Source organism: Sylvia atricapilla, chromosome 15, assembly GCF_009819655.1.
Source record: "Sylvia atricapilla isolate bSylAtr1 chromosome 15, bSylAtr1.pri, whole genome shotgun sequence".
Classification (NCBI taxonomy): Eukaryota; Metazoa; Chordata; class Aves; order Passeriformes; family Sylviidae; genus Sylvia; species Sylvia atricapilla.
In genome coordinates, this window is record NC_089154.1 from 8,726,796 (window position 1) to 8,752,584 (window position 25,789).

The window sequence follows — 25,789 nt, forward strand, 5'->3', positions numbered from 1 at the left end:
CTCAAGTTGTGCTAGGAGAGGTTTAGATTGCATTGTGTGGTGATTTCTTCACTGAAAGGTGGTCAGGCACTGGCACAGGCTGTCGAGTGCACTGGTGGAGTCATCATCCCTGGAGAGGTTTAAAAAAAAATCCACGTAGAATGTGGTGCTGAGAGACATGGTTTAGCTGGGGCCTTGGCAATGCTGGGTTACTGGTTTGACTCAATCTGAGAGGGCTTTTTCAACCTTAGTGATTCTGTGATTATATAAAGCATTCCCATTAGAGCTCCATGAGGTTCACTGCCTCTCAGACTCACTCTTTGTGAAGGGTAGGCAAAGAGATGGATGAGGCAAACCTTGCTGATGTTCAGGTGAAGCTCCTCCAGCACTACTGATAAATACAGCTGAAGAAGGTTCAGCTTCGAGGAAGGAAGAGAAAATCAATCCCTTTCAAGCCTTTGGGCAGCCAGGTACATGACACCTTGTGGCACCCAAATGCAGTGTCCAGGGAGAACAGGCTGCAGGAATCCCATGGAGGGGCTGTGCCAGTGCCTCACAGCTCCATGCAGGTTCCAGACAAATGTGTGTCTCTCCCCCCATCCAATTCGAGTGTTTTCTCATCACTGCTCATTGCAGCTTTGTCCTGTGCCCCAGTTTGCCCTGGTACATGCAGGCAGCAGCAGGTACATGTTCTGGCATGTGAGCTCAGGCTCTGAGGGTGCAGCCTTGCCAAGACACAGCACTTGCTCTGAGGGCCTCCCAGGTCACACAGGGCTGCACACAGGCCTAAAAACTCCCAGGTGGCATTCCTGGACACAGTAGCTCCTGCTTTCTACTCCCAGTTTGATCTGAGCATCTGACAAAGCAAGGTCTCAGAAAGAGCCTGACCAAAGCTGAGTTCTGTGGTCACCAGAAAACCACACTGACCAGTTCTGTTCACTTCTAACTGGTGAGGAAAGCAACGTGGCCTCAAGCCCACAGGTTCCACAAGGAGGGAGTGGATTCCTGATCCCTGGAAGTGTTCAAGGCCAGGGTGGATAGGGCTTGGAGCACACTGGTCTAGTGGAGGGTGTCCCTGCACAGGGGATGGGGGTTGGAATGAGATGAGCTTTAAGCTCCCTTCCAACGCAAACTGCGATTATGTGATTGGAGTTCCAGATTTTTCTGAAATGTAGCAAAAGCTGAAAGAAAATGAAATGCAGAAGGTGAAAGAAACTCAGACACAGGATCGACCATGTGAATCAGAGATCCTGCACTCTCCCACTGCAGAACTCCAACTCTCCTTCTCTTGCACTTTCCTGCAAGCACCAGGAAATTGGCCTCTGCTTCAAAGGAACTGCCTCAAAGCACCCAGACCACCAGAGACGTGCACTAACATGAATAAACAGGACACAGGGAGATCTCAACAGCACACCCCAGATGAGGTGCACCTATGTGTATGGCATGAGTGAATTTGCAGGAAGTCATAGGAAGAGAACAACATTGATTTACCAGTTAGCAAAGCAAAGGGTTACAGATACACGGGGCAAAAATGCAAGAATGGTAAGAGCTTGACTAGAAGTACATTATTTCCCAAAGGCTGGGAATCTCCCAGGATACTGGCATGCTCAGGAGGCTGATATACAGCTTCCTACTCCTAGTGTCTAACAGAAGAGGAATTTTCTCAAAAGTTTTCCAACTTGAAAAGAGTAAGGAAAATAAAGTAACATTTCACCTGGGTAAACTTTATCCTGGGAGGACCTTGACGTGTTACTAAAAGGACAACAGCAAAATGTGAGAAAACACTATTAAACAGCAATTTTCCAGAGGACCATAAGATTTTTGTGCTGTTGAGTATCTTGATGCTATCCTGGAGCAGGGCCCAAAGAAGAAAATCAAAATGTAACACTCTGCCTCATGTTTTGAGGAACATACATACTTTACGTTCCAGTTGAGCTGCTCTAGTTTCAAGTCTGCCTCATGTAGGAGCCACCCCTATTTTTGGAACTGACTTGAAAGCAACACAGACTGTAAGAACCCCACTGGGAAAGCCAGTGCCATATTTAAATAAATTTTAAAAACCTCAGAAAGTAGGAGGTCCCACATTAAAGCTAAGGCAGATCTAGAGCGATAATTGCTTCATCCTCTCTAACTCAAACCTCTCAGCCCTCCTCTAGAAACTCAGACTGCATATTGTCTGCTCAGAACTTTTCTGTAGGAGTTTAGCTAAGTCTGCCATTCACTCCCCTTCTCTCCCACCACTTCATAAGAACAGAATCCCAGGCAACAAGACAACATTCAGTGTCTCCTGTCATCTACAGAGATTCTTCTGGTGATCAGTGCATTCCTCTTCAGAGCTCTTTACTATGGCAGAAAAGACTTACACAGCCTAAAGGAAAAGCAAATGTGTCCCATCAAAGCCCCGAGAGCAGCACTTACCTGGGCTCCCCTGGAGTAGGATCTGAAAATGGTGCAAAATCTTCCTTGGCCTGAGGTGTCCCTAAAACACAGAACAGTTACAGCTATGAGATGCGGAGAATTGACTCCCTTACAGCATATCTCCTACTGGCCATAAAAAATAAAATAAAAATCAGTGTTGATCTTGTCAGATCTTTAGGATGTACTTGGCACCCAAAGTGCCCTGCATGGTGAGTTCTTCTGGGGAAGAACTGGTGGGTACATCTCTACCTTTGGTACAGGTTGTCACCGTCATCATACTTCCCATGGAGCAGGTACAAGCCCAAGCCACTCAGCTGCAGCACAACCTGATGATGTGTGAGAGTATAAGTCATATTACTCCCCTGGGCAAAGGATTTTCTGCCTAGTTCCCTTCAGTTCACAGGAGTTCAAAGTCAGGGTGAGTCTGCAGAGGTCTCCCAGCCACGGAGAACAGCCAACCTCAATGTGACTACTCACAGGGGGAAAATCTTGCACTAGGATTTGCTTACTTTTCAAACACATGTTAACCAAAATTTAAGGGAATTCTTTTTATACTCAGATCCCTGACAGAGCTGGTCTATACACCCTACAGAAAGCTGAGGAACAGGAGTGTTGTACAGTGTCTCTAGACCACTGTGACAATAAGGGGCTTTTCAGTCACACCTGTCTAGACAAGGTGTAACTCGGTTTGACAACATTACCAGCACCCCTCAGTGCCCTTCTGGAACAGCACTGTGATTAAACCAGGATATACTGAAATGTGTCAGGCTAATCAGAGACACATTATGGTCTTTCTCAAATCTATTCCCTGGGCCAGGACAAAAGACACTTTAATGACCACTGAGAAGGCTGAGGAATCCCTCAGCCCCAGATTTGCAGCTCTAGGAAAAACATACTGACCTCACACGCAGGACAGTCATTTTTTCAGATCTAAAGCTTTGTAGGATCCTGGACATCAATCTAACAGCCTGTGCTTACATGTCCTTCTCCCTCAACAATCAAATACTGGGTAAGTAATGGTAAAAAAAATTACACTAAGGCATCATCAATCAGTGTTATCAGCTTTCCAGTTCCTCTGCTCTTCTCCAGCTTAAGAATTACAGTATAAAAAGATGGTTTCAAGAGGGAAGCACTAAGTTACTACACACTTGGGGCTGAAATGTTAAAATAGGCATCTTACAAGAGAGACAAGAATCCAAGTGGCACATAAAACCATGGAGGCTAGAAGAGATAAATTAGCTGCTTCTGTTCTTTTTTGTAAGAAAAATGAGGACATGCAGCTTCAGAGAGCAGGGGTGTAATTAAACCACCAAACTACACACTGCTAGAGTCAGTCACTGAGGCTGAGAACATGGAGTTCATTCCTACTTAACAATTCACACATGTTCACAATATTCCTGTTACTTGACCTAAGCATTTGTAAGGGGATATTTAATTCCATGTTTTAGGAGCTCTGTCATTCCCTACTGATCTGTGTGAAAACCAGGGTAGGGAGAGACTACCTGTCCTTACCTATCCTGTCCTGTACTTCCCTTCCTCTTTCATCTCCACAGACTGCTGTGTCAGCTCCTCAGCAAGTCAGACCTCAGCCAAAGCTCAGCCAGAAGGACTCCAGCTGTCCCTCCGGTGCTGACAGATAAAGCAGGGGTTACTCCTCCCATGCAGTGTTCTCCCATCTCTGTCCCAGTGTCTGGTCACCCCAGTCAGTCCTGCTCTCAGGGATTCACCCCACCCTGATGCTGTGATGTCTGTTCACAGCTTGTTTTAATTCTCTATTCAAGACATTGAGAAATATCCAGCTGCTGAGGGACTAAGGGCTTCACCTGTTTTATTCTTCTACTTCCCTTCTCTTGTTTCTATTTCTCATTCTTAGATTTCAGGAAAATCCAGTATTGCTTCCAAAACAATACTAGTCCCTCACTGATCAAGAACTGTATGGGAACATAGAATGATGATATAGTTTGGTTGGAAGGGACATTATACACCAACCAGCTCCAACCCCCTGTCATGGGCAGGGACACCTCCCACTATCCCAGGTTGCTCCAAGCCCAGTCCAGCCTGGCCTTGGACACTTCCAGGGATCCAGGGGCAGCCACAGCTTCTCTGGGCACCCTGTGCCAGGGCCTGCCCACCCTCCCAGGGAACAATTCCTTCCCAATATCCCACCTAACCCTGCCCTCTGCCAGTGGGAAGCCATTCCCCCTTCTCCAGACCCTTGTCCCAAGTCCCTCTCCAGCTCTCCTGGAGCCCCTTTAGGCTCTGGAAGGGGCTCTGAGCTCTCCCTGGAGTCTTCTCTTCTCCAGGTGAGCAGCCCCAGCTCTCCCAGCCTGGCTCCAGAGCAGAGGGCTCCAGCCCTTGGAGCACGTTCATAGACTCCTCTGAACCTTTTACATCATATTCATGTCTTTCTTTTGCCAGGAGCTCTGGACAACAGACCTACAGGCAGGGTCTCAAGTGCAGAGTAACACTGAAAATGCTCAGTTATGACAGACAGTGACTGAATTCAAGCTATTCCAGCAAAGAGCAGCATGGTGTTTGTGCCAATTGACTGACAGAAAGGAATTTTACTTGCCAGAATATTTTCTGGTAAGAACAGCCAGGAAGTCTCACCACAGAGCCAGGGCTGGCCCACACTCTGTCTGCACAGCCCAGTACAGCATCTCCCCAGCCCTGTGTCCCTGCTCACCTGCCCTGAGCTCCCAGGGCTTGGATTAAAAAGGCCCAGAAACACTCACCAGAGTTCCAGCTTGACCCTTCTGCCATCCAACAAGATAGTAGTGGTCTTGTAGTCAATTCCTGAAAGAAAAGCAATGAAAAACTGAGCAAACTCTGAGAACATCTTCAGAGACACACAAGAACCTTGCTCTGTCCACATGGAGCTCTCATTTCATGTTTCCTAAAGAGATGTTTTTTTCCTCCTTGCTCTGCTGCCTATTCCAGGAGAGCTACAGAGACGTGACAGGAACAGACTTCTGCTCCATGGCAAAGACTGCTCTCATGGAGCTCCGTCCCTCCTCCCTGCAAACACCATTAACCCCTACATTGCTTCTGACTTCTTCACTGTGGTTTTAAACCTCTCAGAACCTGAGCTGTAGGAGAGGTTGGATGGGGCTTGGAGCAACCTAGGAAGGTGTGCCTGGCCATGGCACAGGGGATGGAACAAGGTGAGCTTTAGGGTTCCTTCTAACCCAAGTCACTTAATGATTCTCTGAGATTCAATGATTTGTAGCATTATCCCATATGGATATAATAAAAATATGAATTAGACTTCCGGGGAGTGAGTCACAGGCAAACAATTTAGATACATCTCTGCTACATCAGCACGCAGTCCCAGCATCTCTCAAACACCACTGCCTGGAGCCACATGACATTTTGGGAGATCTTACAGGAAGGCTGCCCAAAGATTGCTGCCTCTTCTGAGCACCTCTGGGGGGTGGATCACAGAGGGCCAGGTAAGGCAGAACACACTCCCCCTTGTGAAGGGCTGAGAAGCAGCACAGAGACATCTGCTTTTGCTTTTCATGGAGCCACAGCACTGGAGCAGCAGAAACCCCCAAACCACAACACCCACGTGGGCTGGCACACAACTCACTCATACAAGGGGTGTCCACTACCTTCAGACACACAAGAAATTTGTTAAAACTGGGAGCCTGTCTCACAGTCTGACTGAGAAATTAAAAAAAAAAAGAAAAACAACTCCCTTTGCAAGCAATAGGCCCAAAGCACACTGGACACAGCATTCCTTGCAACCCCAGGCAGAGGGCAAGAGGCACAACAACTGCACCTCCCACCTCCTTCCCAAAGCCAAGGGGCACCAGGTGCCCAGGAAAAGCAGCTTTCTTGGCAAGCTCTTGTTAATAAGCTTCAAGTGTTGTGAAATTGCATAAACAAAGCACAGAGCACCATTACTGCACACCCACTGAAGCATCAACTAATTTACAACCTTTTAATAAAGCAGAGTCACTTCACTCTAATTACATCAACTTCAGTTTTTCCTCCTGCCAACAGATATCAAACTTTGAATCTCTATTAAAACCCCACACTGTTGTGTTATGACCTGCATTTCCCTTTTCCTGCAAGGAGAACACTGCCCTGACAACCAGACAAGTTTGTCAATAAAGCAAATGGATTTTTCTGAGTCATCCACAGGAGTTCCCTGTTAGTGAAAAACAAATTAGATTTCAGCCTTCATAGGGTGCTATAAAAAGCAATAAAGATAATTATCTTAAATTCTAACTATTTCCAGTGCTGTATCACAGAAAATGGCCAGCTTACATTTCATCTTCCTCCAGAGACAAGTGAATGATCTGTATTTATTTTCAGGCAGATATAAATCTCCCTCATCCCCAGGGGTGGTGAGGAGTAATGGGAGTAAGGCTGCTCTGCTACCAAAAGGGAGCATGCAGACATCTCCCTCTACCAGTTTCTGAACCAGGATCTGATGGGTTGTTGAGGAAGGGACAAATCAAGCCCACCGCTCTGTTTCAGATGCAAAATTCCCAGAGACTCTACCTGCTCCTCAGGCACAAGTGCTCTCTGTCAGCAGTGAGTCCCTATCACCCTCAGTACCAGCAGTGCACAGGTGGAGCAGTTGCATGAAAGCACCACGGAGGGGGGACAGGGACAGTTTTCAGGGCATGGAGCCCACAAACTTCCAAAATGCCAGTACTGAGCTGAAACAAATTGCTTAATTACAGCTTTTAAAAGTGAGAGAGGTTCAACTTAACTGGGAAGAGAAGGAAACTTGTTAATGGAAATGTCAAATACACAGATATCTTCATTAAGCTCCTTGCCCACTAACTGCCCAGCCTACATCCCCAGAAGAACATGGGCTCCCTGTCCTCAAAACTCATCACTTGGTCACCAGAGAAATGCTTTAAATAATCTATGTTCATCTGAAATGGCATCACATCCTTTAATCCAGAGGGACACCAGTCTTTGGGTGTTACATACACTGGCACAAGGAGGTCACACACACACTCTAGTTAAAGGCAAGCTGGTATCTGGTAATGGGCTGAGGATATAGTGCTGCACTTTTCAACTTGCAAACACCCAAACTGAGACTAAGACTGAATTTACAAAAGGTTTTGGAGCAAACTTTGCCTATAAGCTCATTAATGAAGGACAAAAACCTGCACAACTGCAGTGTTTTGGAGAAAATTTCTCCAAAAGCAAAGCTTCCCTTTACCATAAACACTCAGTGCATCAGGACAGCTCAAAGGCACTCCCTGGTCTTGGTCTGTTATTCTAACTGGTTAGCACTGAGTAGGCTGCAGTTCACAAGTACAGCTCTCCCATGGCTCACTGGTGCCACAAAATCTGCATCAATCAGAGGTGCCCTCAAAATCATGGGACTCACCACGGTGGTAAACGGCAGTACAGGTCCCTTATATTTCAGTCCCAGTAACAGACAACCATGTCCCAAGCTGCAGCCCAAGGCATTCCCACATTTTACAGCTCACAGGGAAGCTGAGCAGTCGAGCTCTCTTTCCCAGGCCCAAGCTCAGCCTTGGCTCCCCCCTTGTCCCAGGGATCTGGGGAGAGAGGGTCACAGCAGCCACTAGATGCCACCTCTGCACTGAGGCTGTGGGCAGCATGGCAGTGCATGGCCACGGCCAAAACAGGGCTGCTGCTCTGCCTTTACATTTCAGGCAGCTCAGACACAAGGGAAGTTTTTAGAACTTTCTTTCTGCAGGTGACAGGGTTTCCTTGACCTGAGCATCACCTCTGCTTACAGCCGAGCACAGCTCATTTTGGGGCAGACACTGCTGTGCCGGAGTGGCTCAGATCACACTCCCCTGACAGGGAGGGCCAGCCCCACCACTGGGCTGCTCCTGCAGCACACACAGCTCAGAGAACCGGCCCTGCCTGGCCCTGCTCAGCAGTGCTGGTGGGGAAAAGAGAAAACACTCTTCTTTAAAGCCTATTTTATATCAACCGATCTCTTTCTGCACTGATATTAGCATGATGCAACAAAGCGAATGAGGCTCAGAGAACAAGTCTGGGCTGTTCTCTTGGATTTAGCTTTCAGGCCGACTCCTGTGTTATTTTTCCAGCCCTGCTTTAGACTCCTGCTTACACTGATGCCATCCCAGCCCCATTCTTGGAGCAGAGAGCAAATCTGGCATCGGGCACTGTGCAGAGGGATCTGCTGTACCAAGCCTGATGTCGGACACACGATTCTCCTCCACGGAGCTGGGTTTCATGCTCCTGGGCAAGGCTCCAGGGAATCCCAAACCTTCCTTTCTTTCTTTTGCCAGTTGCTATAAGGGAAACCGAAGAAAGCAAGTCATTTTCCCATGGGAATCCACAGGATGTGTTATAGGAAACTCTAATCTCTTCCAAATTACTCATGCCAAGCACAAAACACTTCAGATCAGTACCACCTGAAAACTCCACACTCAACCTTACTTAAAGCTTTCACCCAAAAGACGATACTTGATGTGAATGGCAAAAGTAAAACCCCTCCAAGAGAAACGGAACCTTTTCATACCACTTTGTATCAGGCTGTTCCCTTTCCCCCTGGGAATTCATGGCTTGGACACAGGTGTATGCCCCCTCTGCCAGGCCTCTGCTCTGCCCTGCACCTGCACGAGCAGCAAAAACAAGAAGGAGGAGGCAGCAACCAAGCAGGTACATGGATCTGGAAGTCACACTGGAAAAGGGAAAAACACAGAGGAGATGTGCATTTCACGCTCTCTCTTTAAAGAGGTGGATCTCTCAGGAAAACTGCTTTAAATAGCTCAAGTGAACAAAGCTCTATAAATATTTACTACTGAAACACAGTGGTTTCTGGGTTTTGTGTGTGTCTTTGTTTCAGAGAAAGGAGACAAGTTTGCAGTTGCAGACTCACCAGGTGACTCTGCGCTAACACCTGGGTGGGGGCCAGAAGGGCACCTCCCCTTAAAAAGGCAGGTTTGAGCAAAACCTAACAGCAGCATGTGCCTCTTTCCTCCTTTAGCTTTCCAAGGTGATCTCTGCTCCACACTGTGGAGAGGGTGATTCCAGCTCCCTGGGTAATGCCAGAGCCAACATCACATTTCAGGTTACTGGTCCAAATCGTGTCCTCCTCCAGGGATGCTCTGATGATCCAAGATCCAGCTAAAAATGCCTACACAGATATCACAAAGGTATAACCAGGACGTGCCCCATGTTAACCAAACCATCAGCAGGTCTTCCTGAGACCTTCCTCAAAAGCTGCCAGCATCATCTCCAGTTTGCATCTGCAGTGTTTCTAAGAAGAATGTAATTTATTCACAAATCTGGGACAGAAGACATTCCAGGTGATGCTTAAAAAGCTCTTTCCAAAGGAAAAAAAAAATTTAAAGTAGTAAAAATAAATCAATGTACTCAAGTGAAACACTGATATAGTTTTAAGACAAGCTTGCTTTCCTTCTGAGAGACTCCTTGTCACTTGCAGTCATTTCCAATTTGCATGAGTCAGATTGCCCAAAAATGCTTTTGTCACCTCATTTCTTACATGAATGTTTCTGTCTGTGGGAGTTGGGAATCCACCTCGCTGTTGGTCCACCCACCAAAAAAAACCCAGTGCACATTATTTTAACTTCATTAAAACTCAGTTCCCCCAGTTTATAGACACATGTTATATAATGCAACCTCAGCTTTTTTCCTCCTTTTAAAAATTAAATCTGGTTTCATTTATGCATAAATCAAAAAAAGATAACCAACCTGCTTGCAAAGTGATACATAAGGTCAACAGGCAAAATTGGACGTGTACAGTGATGATGAACCAAGGCCAAGCCTTTACTCAGTGCATCATATAAATAAGAAATAAGATAAACTGAGTGGACTTTTGTTACCTGACTAATGCTGCAATTCAGTGGATTGTTCCTTTATCTACAGACATAATTACGTCACAGTGGCTGCATTCTGCAACTCTGACATCATCTGAGCACTCCGAAGAAGGCTGAGGGTGAGCTGTGTCTGGTCTGTTGCAGCCCTACAGAAATGCTCTGCTCGACTTGGAAGTTTTAAGTTTGGCTCAGAATCCACCAGAAAGACTCACTGTGTCACCTCAGTGCCTCACCCAGCCAGCCTGGTGATGGACTTTGATTTGTGATTGTCATTAGTGCAGTCGAAGCCACCACACCACAGATGTCTAACTAAAAATGTTGGATTTTCCCCCAAACCTGCAGCCTTCTCTGTTTGCTCACAGGTCGTCAGCTCTGCTGAGTGCAGAAGGTCTCAGGCTCCTGAAAGGTCTCCCTAAAGGTTTATAGGTTTAGTGCCACAATGACCACTGGCTGCTGGGAAGAGGGGAGAGCACAGGGCTGGAATGAAAACACAGAGAATACACATCAAATATTTAACTTGCTGAGATTTCAGTGAACTTGAGTAACCAGATGTGAAGGGCTGGTGGTGCTGTGTGGCACCAGAGAGGAGCCTTGGGAGAGAGAGAGATGCAGAGCTCTGAGAACAAGGAGCTGAGAGATTCAGAGACATGCCATGATTATAAAACAGGCCAACACCAAGAGTACCCAGCCAGGAATTTGCAACCTGTTTTGTGACAATCCTTCCTTACTACACAGGGAAGGATCAAAGTCACAATCACCCACTGTGCAGCTGGGCTTAAATGCATGTTCTCACTGCTACAAAGGCAGATAAGCACCTAGAAACACTTTAGAGTGGGTCAGTGGACTGCAAATCCTGTACTGTGTGTTTGCAAAAGGAAAACATTAAGGATGAATCTGTGGTGAAGCTTCTCAACAGCAAGGACTCCAGGAACCGTGACTAAGCAGAGATGGGTAAATTTGGTTTTAAACCTTATCACCAGTTTAGACAAGACCATGGATGCCAAGAACACAGCAGCAATTGTGATTTTTTGTGAGAATATAAATTATGCATCCTGCCCCTTCCAGCCAGGTTCTCCATGAGGGGTCCAGTCAGGGTGTCCCCTCCTCTGAGCCCTACTGCAGGGCTGGCAGGGCATTACTCAGGTTCCCTCTGCCACAGTCCCCTGGCACATCTTTGGGGACGTACCAGCATGTTTTCTGTCATATAGACTAGCTGTCATCTTATTGGTGTGTATGCTGAAAGGTCCCTCCCTTTCCCTCCAAAGGGCCTGTGCCAACCTTCCTGCTGGATTAAAAAACAATCTGTGCTGCACAGAGTGCAAAGGCTGCCCCTATGACTACGTTGCAACTGCAGCCCTTCTGTGCTCTGCTAAGTCCAGCCTAAGGCCATTAGTGCAGAAATTCACTTATCCCAAGTGCCAGCAATACCCAAGCAGTGTCCAAAGGCCACTTGCTTATTCTACCAAGACCCTCGGTGTCACAGATGATACTAGACCTTTCCAGGATGTTACCAGTCCTTTCCCAAGATGATCCATACCTTTCCAAGTCATGACTGACACGGCTGGGGCATAGAAAGCCTTGCCCCTCTGTGTGCAGGCACCACTTGAGGCTGCCCAGATCCTCCTGAAAGCTGGAACCACTGTGGGGGGAGAGCAGCCAGTGGCCAGACACCCCCACCCCTGCTGAGTATGACAAAAAGGCAGAAGCAGCAACATACAGCTATGTCCCATCCTCAACAAGCCCAAGAGAATAAAGGAGGGAGGAGGAGTGCTGGGAGGTCACAAAATTGAGGCCAAAAGGTGAGAATAATAGCCCCAGATCTGCTGGCAGATCAGCTACAGAATAGGAACATCACTCCCACTTCCAATCCTCAGCATGCAAAAACCTCACCCTAAAACCAAGGCAAAGATCCCAGGTCACCTCCACAAGCAAACCACATTCACACATGGGGCTCACAGCAGGAATCTGGACAGCACGGACATTGGCAGAGGAGCTCGGAGCAGCACTGAACCAACACTCTCCTGGTGAGGTTATTTCAGGGTGAAACAGCCCCCTAGCCACAAGGTGTTACCCTCAGGCAGAGTTTGCAGCAGAGCCTCTCCAGTGCCCAGCTTGGGGGTGAGCTGGGAGCATTACACAAGGTGAGACCAGGAGCGACAGAGCTACTCCAGAGCAGCTCCACAGCACGTTCCTCCCACACAGCCAGGGCCACAGAAACTCACTGGCTTCTCCACAGGCTCTCCCTCACACCAAAGTGGGCACTCATTTTCTGACAGGACCATATTCCACAAGACAACAGAGACTACACCCCCGACACCACCTTCACTGCACCCTCTCACAACACCCCACATCCTGCACCTTTTTGTTTAAGAACTGCTTATGGTGGAGATGGTCATGAAATGTCACTAACAGCAACTAAGGCCAGTAACCAAGTTGCTCCAAGAGCAGCATTCAAAGCTAGGACACATTATAAATGTGGTTTAAAATGTCCTACTTTGGGTTTTTTTTTTGTTTTGGGGTTTTTTTTACAAGCCTTCAGCAGCCTGTGAGCAAAAGGGCAGCTATCAGAACTGGTTGTCTGTGGGCAAAAGCTGATACAGAAGAGTTGTTGCTTCACTTCTAGTCAAACGAGGCAGACGGGCATGGAAATCACAGGTTGCCAGGAGCTGCTGAAAGCATGTTGAAAGCAAACAGGTTTAACCAAATGTACTAATCCAACACCAAACCCACTCCCAGGAAGAAGGCAGCTGCTGGGGCCAGCACCGACAGATGCAGGTTTGAGATCCTCTCATCTCATGAGCACTTTAAAAAGAGGTAGCAACATCTATAAGAAAATACTACAGGTGTATTATCTTCCACCCCAGCTCCTACTGTGAACTTCAGAGGAGTAGTTACTGCCTTTGTCATCTGTAAGTGATACTAAAATTGTTCAGAAAAAATGTGGTATGAGGGCATACACGTAACAGATGAAAAAAACAGAATTCAAGCTATTCAAATAACAACTGATGAAGTCACCCAACCTTAAAAAGTGTGTACAGCAGCACATTAACAGCAGCAATTTAACTAGTCAGCTCAGAGCTGTGAGCCATGGGAAAAATCCCTTCCAAACAACACATGAGCTCATCCCTTTGAGTCATGCATTCAATCACCTACTCTTTAGAGAGAGAAACAAATTGTCATCACCAACAGCAGGAGTCAACCAAACACAGGTAGATTCATCCCAGATCTGTGCCTTTCAGTGTCACAGTTTACCTCACGGTATCATTACTCTGTTATAAGCAGGAGGATAGAAGTTCCTCAACAGCACCACTGCAAAATGGCCCAGCTCCTGCCTGCAGAGCTGGGACTGAAGGTCAGCAAGCACGTGATTTTACCTCTGTGATCCTGTCCCGCACTGCAGCTGAGCTTTGGGAACAGGATCAAGAGGTCTCGGCTGCCACTGGGCACGCAGGAGAGCAGCACAGCTCCCGCCCCCTGCTCCTGCCTTCATCGCCTGCTCAGGGCAGCCCGCACACAACCCACCCTCACTGCACCACTCGCTGGGAGGCAACAAGAGCTTCCCATCATTTCGGTGTGCAGCAGAGGAGCGGGAGCTGCTTTGGGCAGGAGGGGAGCCCCATGCAGAACCCACAGCTCCGTGAGCTCTGCCAGCCCCGGAGAGCTGCTGCGGGGTTTGGCAGCTCAGTGAGAAATCCAACGGGCTGCCAAGCACCTTGTACTGACACACATATTGAAACAGAGAGAGAACAAACGCCTTTCAATTATCTGTAGTTACCCAGATTTGTAGATTTTTTCCTGAAAAACACGCTCCCATCTTTCATTCATAGACGCCTTATTTCAGCTGAAAGGGATTTCCATTTAGCCTGGATGACTTTCACAGGAAGTCTGCTCACATCAGTTCCCAGGCATCTTCAGCTCCAACTGGGAGGGCTCGTAGGTGGGGATCTCTGGCAAATAATTGCAGTTTGGTTTTGTAACCAGCCAAAAGGAAAACACTGATTTGGAGACCTCTAGGAAGCCCGGATTTGCAGATTTCACTTCTCCACTGCCTGCTCCAAGCCCAACAGCATTTGAGCAGCTATATGGTCCTCACACAGAGGAACTCTGTCCTGGGCGCACATAAGGGGGACAATTGCATCAGAAAACGGCATCTGAAGCCAGGAGCAAATCTGTTCCTAAAGCTCCAACAATTTCAGCAGACACCCGGGAAATCCCAGAAACAGTCCAAAGTCAGTCCAGAATCAGCGATGTGAAGTGGATTTGTGCTTTAGAAGAAAATCAAGAACGATTTTATGCACAGAAACGACAACAAACAAAAGAGTTTCTTCATGCCTTGCAGTTCAGATCTCCATAAAAACTACACAGCTGCAGGCAGAAACAAAGGCAGCCTGTGCGGGAAATCAGAGGGCACCATAACAGTCTGCATTGTTGCTGGATGACCGTACAAACATCAAGATATGCTTGGAGACAAAAAAAATCCCAACACTCAGAAAAATCCAAGTCTTTTGTCCAAAATACTTTTAATATCCTATCCCTCCACAGTTACATCTGTGGACACTGTGCAGGGCAATGCTGCTCTGCAGCATCATATCCTTGTGGCAATCCCCACACCATGCCTGGGCAGCCTGCATGGTGCATGCCAGGCTCAGGTGCCACCTGCTCAGGGACCCAGCAGAGGCTGGCTCTGATCCCTGGGATTCCCATCCACACCCCAGCTGGCATCTCCAGGTTTTGCCAGCAACAAAACAGCACCTCCAGACCTACACTGCACACCTGAACACCCAAAGAGAGCTGCAGCTCTTCAGCTGGGTGTAGACAGGTTAAGCAGACACTTGCAGAGTTGCCAGAACAGCTACAGAGATTCCACTCCTCAGGAATTTCTCTGGCTTCCAAGTTTGGTCTTGCTGCACCAACCACAAGCCAAATGCCAGGAAAGGGCTGGTCGATGCTGGAAGCACCAAGATGGCTGCTAACTTTGGTTTCACCTTTCCATGTGCTGTTTCCAATGACAACAAATCTCCATGGACTTGACTTAGGGTGCATGGCAGGCGTGCTGAGTTCTCCCTCCTTGTCCTTGAAGGATGGACTGGGCCTGTTGGCACAGCAAGCACCTCACCACACACCTGTACAAACTCTGTTGCCTCATAGCAGCTCTCACCAGCCTGAAACCAGGTTTTCAAAGCCCAAACTGGAGCCTCCCAGGTCCCTTCCTGACCTACAGGACATAGATCTCACTCCAGCTACCCTGGCAGACTCTCTGGAGCACTTTTGCTGCCACCAGGGAAAAGCCAGCATTTGACATTTTTAAAATAGGATAAAGTATTGAATTTCAGCCTTTTAATACAGATGAACCGTACACAAACCCAAGTGTGTCTCAACCCACAGCAAACACATTTGTTGGCAGGGTGAGCAGCACAGGTAAGACCCAGGTAAGACCTACCCTACAGAGTTTCATCTCCTTGTGCCACAGCACAGGGCAGCAGTTTCCTGCATGGATTTCACCACCAAGTTACTAAGACAGTTTGAAAAATAGCAACTCTTGGGACAAGAGAGGATTTAAGACTAAATAAACAATGGGCAAAACTGGGTGAGAGGGTGGGTTGTTGCATTTTCATTGTTCGTTGTTTGGTTGGGTTTTTTTCCATCTGTTCTGTCTCCAGTCCACTCAGCCTCCACTCCAGAACCATGGGCAAAAGGTCTGTTACAGCTGGTACCAAAGGAAACAAGGCAGGGTAATGAACAGAGCAGGGGCAATTACCTGCACAGAGAGGGAAACAGCACAGGAACACCTCCAAATGGGCCCAGGAACTCAGTAGCTGGGCTGGAAACAAGTTAAAAATCCCTAAAAAAATATTTTTTTTTTAACTCTGCATTTTATTTAAAAGCTTACCCCAAAGATGCTCAGAACCTTCTGTTAAACTGCCATTTAAGTTCAGCCTTTCAGTATCCCCTTTCTGCTTGTCTCCTCCTTAACCGCGGTTAGTTTAACCAGCAAATATTATGTTTGAATTGCACAAGGACTTTTGTCCCAGTTCAATGACTGATACTGCACAGAACATACAGGACATCAAGAATTTCAGGTGTTGTGTTTATAGGAGAACACGTGTCAAAGTTGTAAAATTATCTAACAATGTCTAGAATGGGCCGATAGAAATGAAACAAACATGAAGCAGAAAAGAGGAAGAAAATCTAAAAAGCTGTGGCTACGTAAAAATACTTTCAGCAAATAGAAGCTCTATAGGAACAAACAATCTCTGAGGAACAATCTCCAAGCTATGTTGCAACCTTACTATTTACTACAATTTTTTCAGAAGCAAAGAGACTCTGATGGAGGTTTCTTGCCTTAAGCCACCACCCTCTGTGCCCCAAGGTAATTTTCTTTCAGGTGAGTCTCACCTTATGGCAAAGCCTTTAGCAAAACAAAGCTGAAGGTTTTCACATTAGAGCTTCCTTCCTCCTCCAGTGCCTGCAATCACACAGGAACTGACATGACATAATGCTCCTGTAGAGCTCAAGCTGGAGTGCCAGGGGACAGCAAGGGGCAAAGGGAAAGAAAACCAGATTTTAACCAGCAAGATTATAGAACCACAGCTCAAAGCCTCAGCTCAGTGCATAGCTATTCTCAAGTGCAATGGAAAGATGCTCTGCTGTTCTGAGAGAGTGAGCCTGCAGAGGAAAACATGCCAGGGAACAGCTGGAAACAAAAATGAAGGAGGAGGAGGAGACTAATTTCCATGGTCTTTCCTATGCAGCTTAAATACTGAATCAACCAAAAACCCCCACACCAGGAGAGAAGTGGACAGTGTTGGCGTGGAATCTGGAGAGACCAAAACCTGCCTGCTTTTTACAAACAAAAAACACAGAGAAACTTTTAATCCCAGTTATTAGAAGAACATTCCACCCATTACAGCTTTGTTCTGCTTGGCTCACATCACCTTTGTGCACTCATGGCTCTGGAACACGTTAACAGCCATTGAAGCACAGCTTTTATAGAGGGATTAGAGGTGGTGAGAATTCTGCAGCACAATCCAGAATTTGCAGAGTTGGTCCCCAGTTTTATAAAACCCCAACAAAAACACAACCCTCCTCAAAAGTTCTGCGCACAAAACAACCTACACTGCTGAGCACCTCTAATCCTGACTAGAGAGAGAGCCCAAACCTGCAAGGCACTCGGTTTGGGGGTTGGGTTTTGGCTTGATGGGGATTTTTTTGTTTGTTGCCTTTGTTTTGAGATTTGAATTTAAACTGCAACTGGTTAGTCCCACAACAAGCAGAGCGGGAGGTTCAGCACTGTGTCTTTGAAACTATTCTTCACACAAAGGTTATGTAGTAAACAATGGAGAAATAAGAGATGCTGGAGCTGTTTCTGAGTTGTCTGCTCTGATGAGATCAGCTTTGCATCTCTGATGACAGGGAAGTGAACATCTCTGAAGGACATTGATGTAAGTGCTGGCAGACAGCAGGAACTGCTGTAACAACCACTCTGCAAGCCATCCAAAGAGGTTTCCAGCAGCACGACTAGCACAGTCCAGCTCAAACATTTCCTGCGCATCAGTTGCGCAGCCACTACAGGAACGTGATGGCTGAGCTACACTTGGAACACTTTGCCTCAATCCTCCCTGCATGAGAGAGCTAAAGCCTCAAACCGAAATATTATTCCAAACATTATTCCAAAGAATAGAGTCCTGCCAGCAAACAAAGAGCAGTTTCCATTGGTGTGCAGCAGCTGAAGCAGTGGGGCAGCCCGTGTCTACCACCGACAGGGACAGTGCTGCTCCAGCAGAGCAGGACACGCTGGGTGGGACTGGGCCAGGTGAGGAGGAGGAGGAGACAGCAAAGCAGCGCCAGAACCAAGGCTTCCCTCCCTGCTGATGCCAAAGAGGGCCCTGACAGGGCAGCAGCACCAGGACGAGGACTCAGCTGCCACGTGAAACCTGGGCTCAACACCTGTAGCTGTCATGTCTGTGCCCAGAAGATGCCACTACATCAGTGCCGGCCCTGGCTGAGGTTTTAATGCACATGGGGTCACCCAGCAATTCTTGTCTGCTGAGAAGGGTGAGCAGTCTCAAGAGAGGTCCTGTGCTTACATGAGTTCAAGTTTAGAGCAGAGCTGCTCACTACAGACTTTTTAATGCTGTGACAAGTGAACCAGTGCAGCAGGACCTCCAGCCAAACACAGCAGCACCAAGGAGGCAGCAGATCAGAAGCAAGAGACCATCTCCATGCTCAGTCTTGGAAACTCAGCAGGCAAGGAGCAGAAGCACTGGGAAACATCCCTTCACATGCCCTCCAGGGCAGCAAGGAGGATGACACAGTGTCTCTTCACTGCCTGCCAGCGCACACTGCTGTCGGACAGGTTCTCTCTTGGTTGGCATGGAACTACCAGGGGAGTTTCTGGTTGCACACTGGTGCCTGAGGGGTCATAGGGACATACCAGGAGAGGAACTGCTGTAAAGGAAGATGTGAAAGAGACATCTTAGGGATCTCCAGATTCACACAGCTGCACAGAAACAATCAGAGGGAAAGACATCTAAAGCTGTGGATCACTCAAATAAAAAACCTGCTAATTAAGAAAGAGCAGTCCTCAGGCAAACAGGCAGCTGGAGGGGACCGACCACTTCCAAGGGCTGGGCAGCGTCTTCAGCTGCCTCTCCTGTTCCTCTTGGCCAGGGAAAGGGCAGGAAGCTGCACTCCCCCAGCCCTTGCTCCTGGCATGGACCCCCACCTCTGGTGGGCTTAGTGCTGCTGCTGCCCTGGAGCTGAATTCCTGCACTTGTGCTATAGGGGAAGAGCTCTTGGGAAAGATCCAGTTTTCACCTGGACCATAAAATCTGTCAGCAGCTATTCCACTGAGCACTTCAGGTGCCTTTTCCCTGACATTGCCTTGGGTCTGGATAGCAGTGGGATACAGAGAAGCTAAGGATGGTGCTTGAATCAGGGTACTAAAATCCAGCCAAGAGACAGGCTTGAAAGGAGGTGCTGGAGCTCAGTGCATTAAGGCTGCTGTCAGCACCAACTCTGTGCAGGGCAGGGCTCTCATTTTAGCTTCTGTGTGCACATTGCAAGATCAGAGTGAGGACATTGGCTGCATCCTCATCACTTTCTTAATACAAGCTGAGGACAGGGAAAATAAAAATAAAAATCCACCCCCTTTCCAGTCAAAGCCATCTGCTCCAAAACATGCTCTACTCTCTCCCTAACACACATTTCTGCTTTCCTGTGGGAACAGCAGCAGGTGAGGGGGAAGGCAGCCGCAGAAAAAGCCCTCCATCATGTGAGAAGGGAGCACATCACCCTGACGTCTGCGTGGTGAGCCCAGCCCCGGCCCTGCTCCTGGGGCACCGGCACTGCCGGCCCTGGTGCCTGCCCTGACTCAGCCAGGCTCGGGGCTGGCTGCTCCAGCAAGCCAACAAACCTGCTGGGTGAGCTCATCCCAGCACATGAATAACCAGCCCTTCCAGAGTGGATGTGTGACACGGTGGTGACAAAGCCACGGGTCCCTCAGGTGAAGAGCTGCCTCGTGCCCCTAATGCACGGCATGCACACTGCCCCTACTTTCATGTGCAGCTCCACCACACCTCATGTCCCAAACCACCCTGTGACCACAGGCATTTCTGTCCTGCTTCAGTACGTGGGGATGGATAAGGACAGACCCCAAGGGAGCTGTTTAAAGACCAAAGTGATCTGTGCAGGGGACTCATATCCACAAATAAAGCAGTTTCATTCCGTGGCTCATGGTACAGGGGCCAGAGCAGCCCCTCCTTGCACCTGGGGAGAAGGAGCCAGCACTGACAGCAGAGGGCATTCAGGGGAAGTACAGGATTTTTGGTTCCCAGGTGAGATCCTCCAGCTGTCCAGAGCAGCAGTGAGGCTCTAAGAACAGCATCCTGCCTCCACAACTACAGATTTGGGAAAGGGAGGATGAAAGCTGGGAAGAAGGACAACACTGAAAGTCCAGAAGAACATGAATGTTCTCCCTGTCAAAACAATAGTAGGAAGGCTTAATTCAGGGGCTTCTGTGGATGGCCAAGAAAAAGCAAAAGTTAAGTCCAAATCAGTTACAATATCCAGCCACAGGACAAAAACAACACTCCCTGTTCTTCACAGGGAGTGTGCTTGGCTGATGCTCCTGGAGACTGACACACTCCATAGTTCCAGCATGAACCTAGGAAAGAACACACAAGTGACAACTGGACCTCAAATTCCTCTTCAAAATGTCACCTTTGTGTCACTAAAAGTTCTATACTCAGTGCCCTCACAGCTTGGTGCAGCAATGGTCAGGGCATTGCTCACATCTTCTCCTGCACCAGGAGTAACAACCACCTCTGCTCCCACAGAGCAGGTTCATTTTGCCAGCAATTTAAAGAAAGGACATTGCTGAGGCCTTGCTATGCACCACAGGAAATGCAGGGGCTAATTTAAGATGTGCCCGATTTAGAACGAGGTGCCAAGCTCCAAGGCTGCGCTGAGAAGTGACACTTCTGTTCAGGGATCCTGAAAAAGGATGGACAGAAGCACCTGTGGTGCTGTTTGACAGGCACAGCTCCCACTGTATCCAAGGCTCTTGGATAGTGGACACAGGCAGGCAGAGGCTGCTTACAGCACCTGAAAGCCAAGAGAAAAAGGGCTTTTCATCTCTCAGTTGTGTGCTGATCCAACACCCAGATGCCCAAGGAGTAGAGAGGAATCCCTCAATCTCTTTTCTAATAGGCTGGATAAGAGCAGCTAGAACATAGAACTACATTTACAGAGCTTCACTCCTAAGGGTGTGCCTTCCCTGAGCTGGACAGACAATCCATTCCACACTGCACCACAAAACCTGGCTGCTTACAAATGTTTCCACACAACAGAGTAAAAGCAGCAGACCCCAACCAGACAGAGAAGGCAAATGCTCTCTCCCCTCCCTGCCAAGGTCAGGGATCTGAGCTCCACACGAGATGTCCCCACCACAAGAGCAGCCCAAAGCACACATCAGCACAGCCAAGTTGTGCTTTCTGCACTGACCAAAATAGTGGTAAGATGATACAACACTTTTAAAAACTGGGATGTGGGATCTGGGAGGGGATGAGGACGAGGACAACGTGCTTACAAGCAGACTTACAAACACGACCTCCACATAACATTCTGGCATTGCTGTTTTGGGATGGCATTAGGTACGTGTCAAAGAGGATGTCAGGCTCCAGCTGTTCTCAAAATCCAAGAGCCTTTGCTCAGGGGATGGTCTCTGTCAGGACAGGGGAGCAGCACACCCTGTCAGCACATCCCAGCTGTGCCAGAGGCACAGGGAGTTCCTCTGCCAAGGCTGTCAGAAGCATCAGCAGGATCAAATTCACTTGGATATCAAAGCCACTCCAGCTGATTATCCTAAAGGTGCGTCGCTTCCCAGAATCAACAGAAGCAGAGACTACCAGAGCCTATATTACTGTGAAACAACAGTATGCGACCTAATTCTCTAATTAGGAATGGGCTCAATTGCCCACAGAGGACAAGAGAAGATTCTGCAACTATTCACTGAGATTTCTTTTACCAACAAAAAGATGCCAGTATTTAGTTGCTACAGAAGAGTGGGTTCTGAGACAAAAGGTCTATAGCCATAGCCAAAATCCCTGTTCTTTGCACTTCATGCTTATACCAAAGACCTCACTTAAGTCACTCCTTATTCCTACCCAGTCTGCTTCAAACCCACTTCAGTCAGGAGACAATATTAACTGTAACACTTAACTTAAAACAGCCACCCCGTTACACTCCGCATAGTAAACGTCAACCCCACAGAGCAGCTCCCCGGTGAGGCAGGTTCTCCACAAACACAAACTCTCTTCACAGAAGCTCGAAAGTGCGCAGCTCTCCTCGAAGGCAAACCACACCAGCTCAGCCAGCCACCCGAGGAGATGAACGATACCAAAGCCTTCTCCTTCCTGAAGAGCTGCTCCCATTTCACAGGCAGCTCCACTTCTGAGTCACCACCTCCCCGTAAATCTCCGTGGAGCAGGTGCTGCACTTGCATCAGCTCCTGGGGAGCTGCTGGTGGCTCCAAGGACCGAGTGTGGTCGTGCACACCACTCTGCACGCTCCGAATTTGGCCAGTGCAGAGCACCAAGGAGCTCCGATTCCCTCGGGTTCCTGATACAGGCAAAACTCGGCACCGCCTGCTCCTGCCCTGGGCTGCAGTGATGATGCAGGGTCTAAGCCCGTGGGGATGTTATTATGCACGGAGGAGGGGGACGGATGACAGATTGAAACCCACAGCAGGACCCGCACCCCGCCAGGCCGTGCTACACTGTAACTGCAGGAAACGCACAGCGACGCTCCTTGGCTCTTAATTACGGTCTTGTGATACGGTAGTTAATGGTCTGCCATAGGCTCCATTAGGAATCTCGACGCTGGCAGGAGGTGGATCAGCCAACCCGGCCGCTCCCGGTACAGCCACCGAGCCAGAGCGACTTCGGGCTGGGAATCAGGCTCCAGTTCTTTTGTTACAGCCCCTGCTTCCTCTGGGGATGGCTCAATCCTTGTGGCAGCCGGGGAGAGGGAGGGCAGCCCTGCCCTGCTGGTGGGACCGCTTGGGAAGGGTCCGGCTGCGCATCCAGGGATTACACCAGCCCCTTCTACCCACATTCTCCTCCAGATTTGGGGTATTTCAAGAAGCTGAGGAGGCCTCTGAGCTGCCTGCCACGCGCTGCGCTCCCAGTTAATGAAAAAAAAAAAAAAAAAAAAACACAAAAAAAAAGAAAAAACAAAGGAAAAAGCAAAACAACCCCTCCCTGCCCGGCGCTGCCTCCCAGTTCGGCGCTGGAGTACGGCCCTCGGGAGTCCCCGCGGGATGCGGGTGACAGCAATGGCGGGGGGAGGTGACAGCCATAGGGGTGTGACAGTGATGGGGGTCCTGCGGCCCGGTTTCCCCCAGCCCCCCTTACCGTTGCTGTAGGCGTAGGGGGACTCGGAGGCGCCGTCCTGCAGGCTCTCCAGGATCTCCCCCTTCCCCACGTCGCTGTCGCCCACCAGCAGGAACTTGAGCAGGTAATCGTAGCTCTTCACCGGGCTGCCCTGGGTGCCCATCCTGCCTCTCATCGGCGGGGCGGCCCGGCCCGCATCCTCCGCCCGCCAGCCTCGGGCTGCGGCCTCTGCCCCGCCGCTGCTCACCGCCGGTCGCGCATCTTCCGCCGGGGCCGCGCTGGGACCTGCGGCGGAGGAGGAGGAGGAGGAGGAGAAGGAGGAGGAGAAGGCGGAGGAAGGGCCCGGTCCGACCCGGCCCCGCAGCGCCCCCGCCGCTGACACGGCTCCGCTCCGCCCTCCCACTCGCACAAAGCGCCGCCGCCCCACCGGGCCCCGAGCCCGCCCCGCCTCGCCGGGCCGCAGCACAGCGCCGGGTCAGCCCCGGCTCCGGTCCCGCCACCCACCTCAGCCGGGCCGGGCCGGGCCGCCCCCGCCTCACGGACCCACCGCGTCCGCCCGAGCCCAGGCGGTGCCTCGACCCCGCTCTCACCACGCCCATAGGCTGAGCCGTGCGTCAATCAGAGATGGCACCGCCTCCCCCGCATATCCGCCGCTTCCATAGGCCTAGTCAGATATCAATCAAAAGCGCCGCGCCCCTCACCGCTCAGGGGGCAGGGCCAGCGGGCTGCTGGGCTGCTACGGACTACAGCTCCCGGCGTGCCTGGCTGGAAGCGGGGCATGATGGGATAGCGAGTCGGGCGGGGGAGCACCCGACGCTGGGAGAGGCACCCGGGACTGGAGAACGGGGACTGGGGACCGGGGTTGGGAAACCGGGACTGGGGAACACCCGTGTGTGCGGGGCACCTAGGTGTCATCCAGGAAGGGAGGGCATCCAGATGTGTGCTGAGCATCCGGATGGGAGGGGAACGTAGATGGGGGGGGGGGGGGCGGCATCCAGATGTGTGGGGCACCCAAGAAGAGGCGGCAGCCAGGATTTGGGGCCATCCAGGTGTAAGATGTGTCCAGGTGTGTGGGTACGTGGGAGGGAGGGAGGACATACAGGTGTCCTCCTCCAGATACGGTGTGGGCATCCAGAAAGAGAGGCACCCACGATTTGGGGGCACCCAGCTGGGTGAACATCCAATTTATGGCGGGCAGTGGGTTATGGGGTGGGAGGTGTGTGCAGCCCATTGTCAGTGGGGCAGGGAGCAGCCATGGTGACATCCAGCATGTCCCCAGGGAATGGGGTGGCAGTGGGGCTGTGGGTGCTAGGCTGAGCCTGTACCTGGAACTCCTGCATGTTCTCCACTGGAATCCCTTGGCACTGGCCTGACATCCCTTAGGAACCAATCCCAAATCCAATCCTAGGGAATTCCCAACAGGAAGGAGTGGAGGATCCTCTCCCTGCCATCATTGCTGACAAATCCCTGTGCTGAACAAAGCATCCTGCTAATCTTTCCAGAGCTGGACACTTCACCATTGATGTTTCCAGCCTGGCTGCTTCCAGTTAATCCCATTTTCCTCCCAACATCTTTATTTTGGTGTAATCAAAATCCATTTAAGTTCTGAAAGGTTAAAAGGTTGAACTAACCAATAAAACCTATCAGTAGAACAAAGGTCTCCATTCCTAAACTCACATGCAAGCACTGGTATGTGGAGCATCCCTCATCCCCACTGCAGCTGGCACTGCTGGCATTGTCACTGTCCTGCTGGCTGCCATTGCTTAGCCCAGCACTCCTGCCTGCAGAACTGGAGCTGCCATGAGCCTGGAGCCAATGTGGTTCCTGAGCCAGGGCTTGTTCTTGGACTGGTTCATGGGACTGGTCTGTGTTTCACATCACTAGGCTGCATTTCACATCAGGGCTGCAGTGGGAAGGAAGTCACCTTCAGCTGGGGTTAGTGCTGACATTTAAAACAAACAGTGAGTCGCTGCTGCAGGAGCACTTTGCTCTTGCTGGACGCCTGGTGGTTCACGTGAGGGAAGGAGAAATGCACAGTGGCTTTTAACTTCCTTGCCAAACCTCACTCACAAATACTCACACACTTTTAATGAAACTCTCAATGAGTCAGTGCTCTTTTGTAATACTTTACTTAAAACCAGAAAACACTGCGAGGAGGATTGATTACAAGAACTGTGGAGTTCTCATGAATTTCTCCAGTGCCAGATGTTAAACAACACAGTGGATGAGAGAGGAGCTGCAGCCTATCCCTGCCCTGAGCTGGGCTTGGGTTCTGCAGCTTCCTCCAAACACCTCCACTGCTCCCAGCCCCAGCACCTGCCTGGGAATGCAGGGGGTTGTGTTCTGTCACCTGCAACACTCATCAGTGCAGGAACACTCCTATTTAGCTTGCTGAGATGGTAAAGGGGGACTCTGAGCATTCCTGGTTTGAGGCCCAGGCGTGGATAAGAACTGGAACCAAAGGCAACAGACTCTTGCAGCAACTCCTAATGCAAAATGGTGAGCCAGAGGCAAAGGTGGTGAGCACTCTGTTCTCACTCAGGAAGGCAGATCAGCTGCCCATATGAGGCTTGGATTGCTGTGAACATGTTTATCCTGCACCCAAAACTCCCAATCCACATGGGAAGCCCTGTGGCCTCCTGTTGTGTGGAGGATCAGCTGAGATCCACACCTATCCCGTGTGTG

At 49.5% G+C, this 25,789-nt stretch overlaps 2 protein-coding genes across 2 annotated transcripts in view; both read right to left on the reverse strand.

Moving 5' to 3' along the window:
* Positions 1-23,568, reverse strand: part of RAB40C (RAB40C, member RAS oncogene family) — a 36,707-nt gene extending 13,139 nt beyond the window's left edge. Inside the window, exons 1-3 of the mRNA XM_066330035.1 lie at positions 23,126-23,568; positions 5,133-5,193; positions 2,398-2,458 (exon numbers count right to left, since the gene is read on the reverse strand). Coding sequence (XP_066186132.1) covers positions 2,398-2,458; positions 5,133-5,193; positions 23,126-23,279 — 276 coding nt within the window. The 5' untranslated portion in view covers positions 23,280-23,568. The remainder of the gene's footprint in view (positions 1-2,397; positions 2,459-5,132; positions 5,194-23,125) is intronic.
* The window catches only part of PIGQ (phosphatidylinositol glycan anchor biosynthesis class Q), an 85,145-nt gene that overhangs the window by 23,971 nt on the left and 35,385 nt on the right, over positions 1-25,789 (reverse strand). The gene's annotated exons all lie outside the window — the stretch shown is intronic.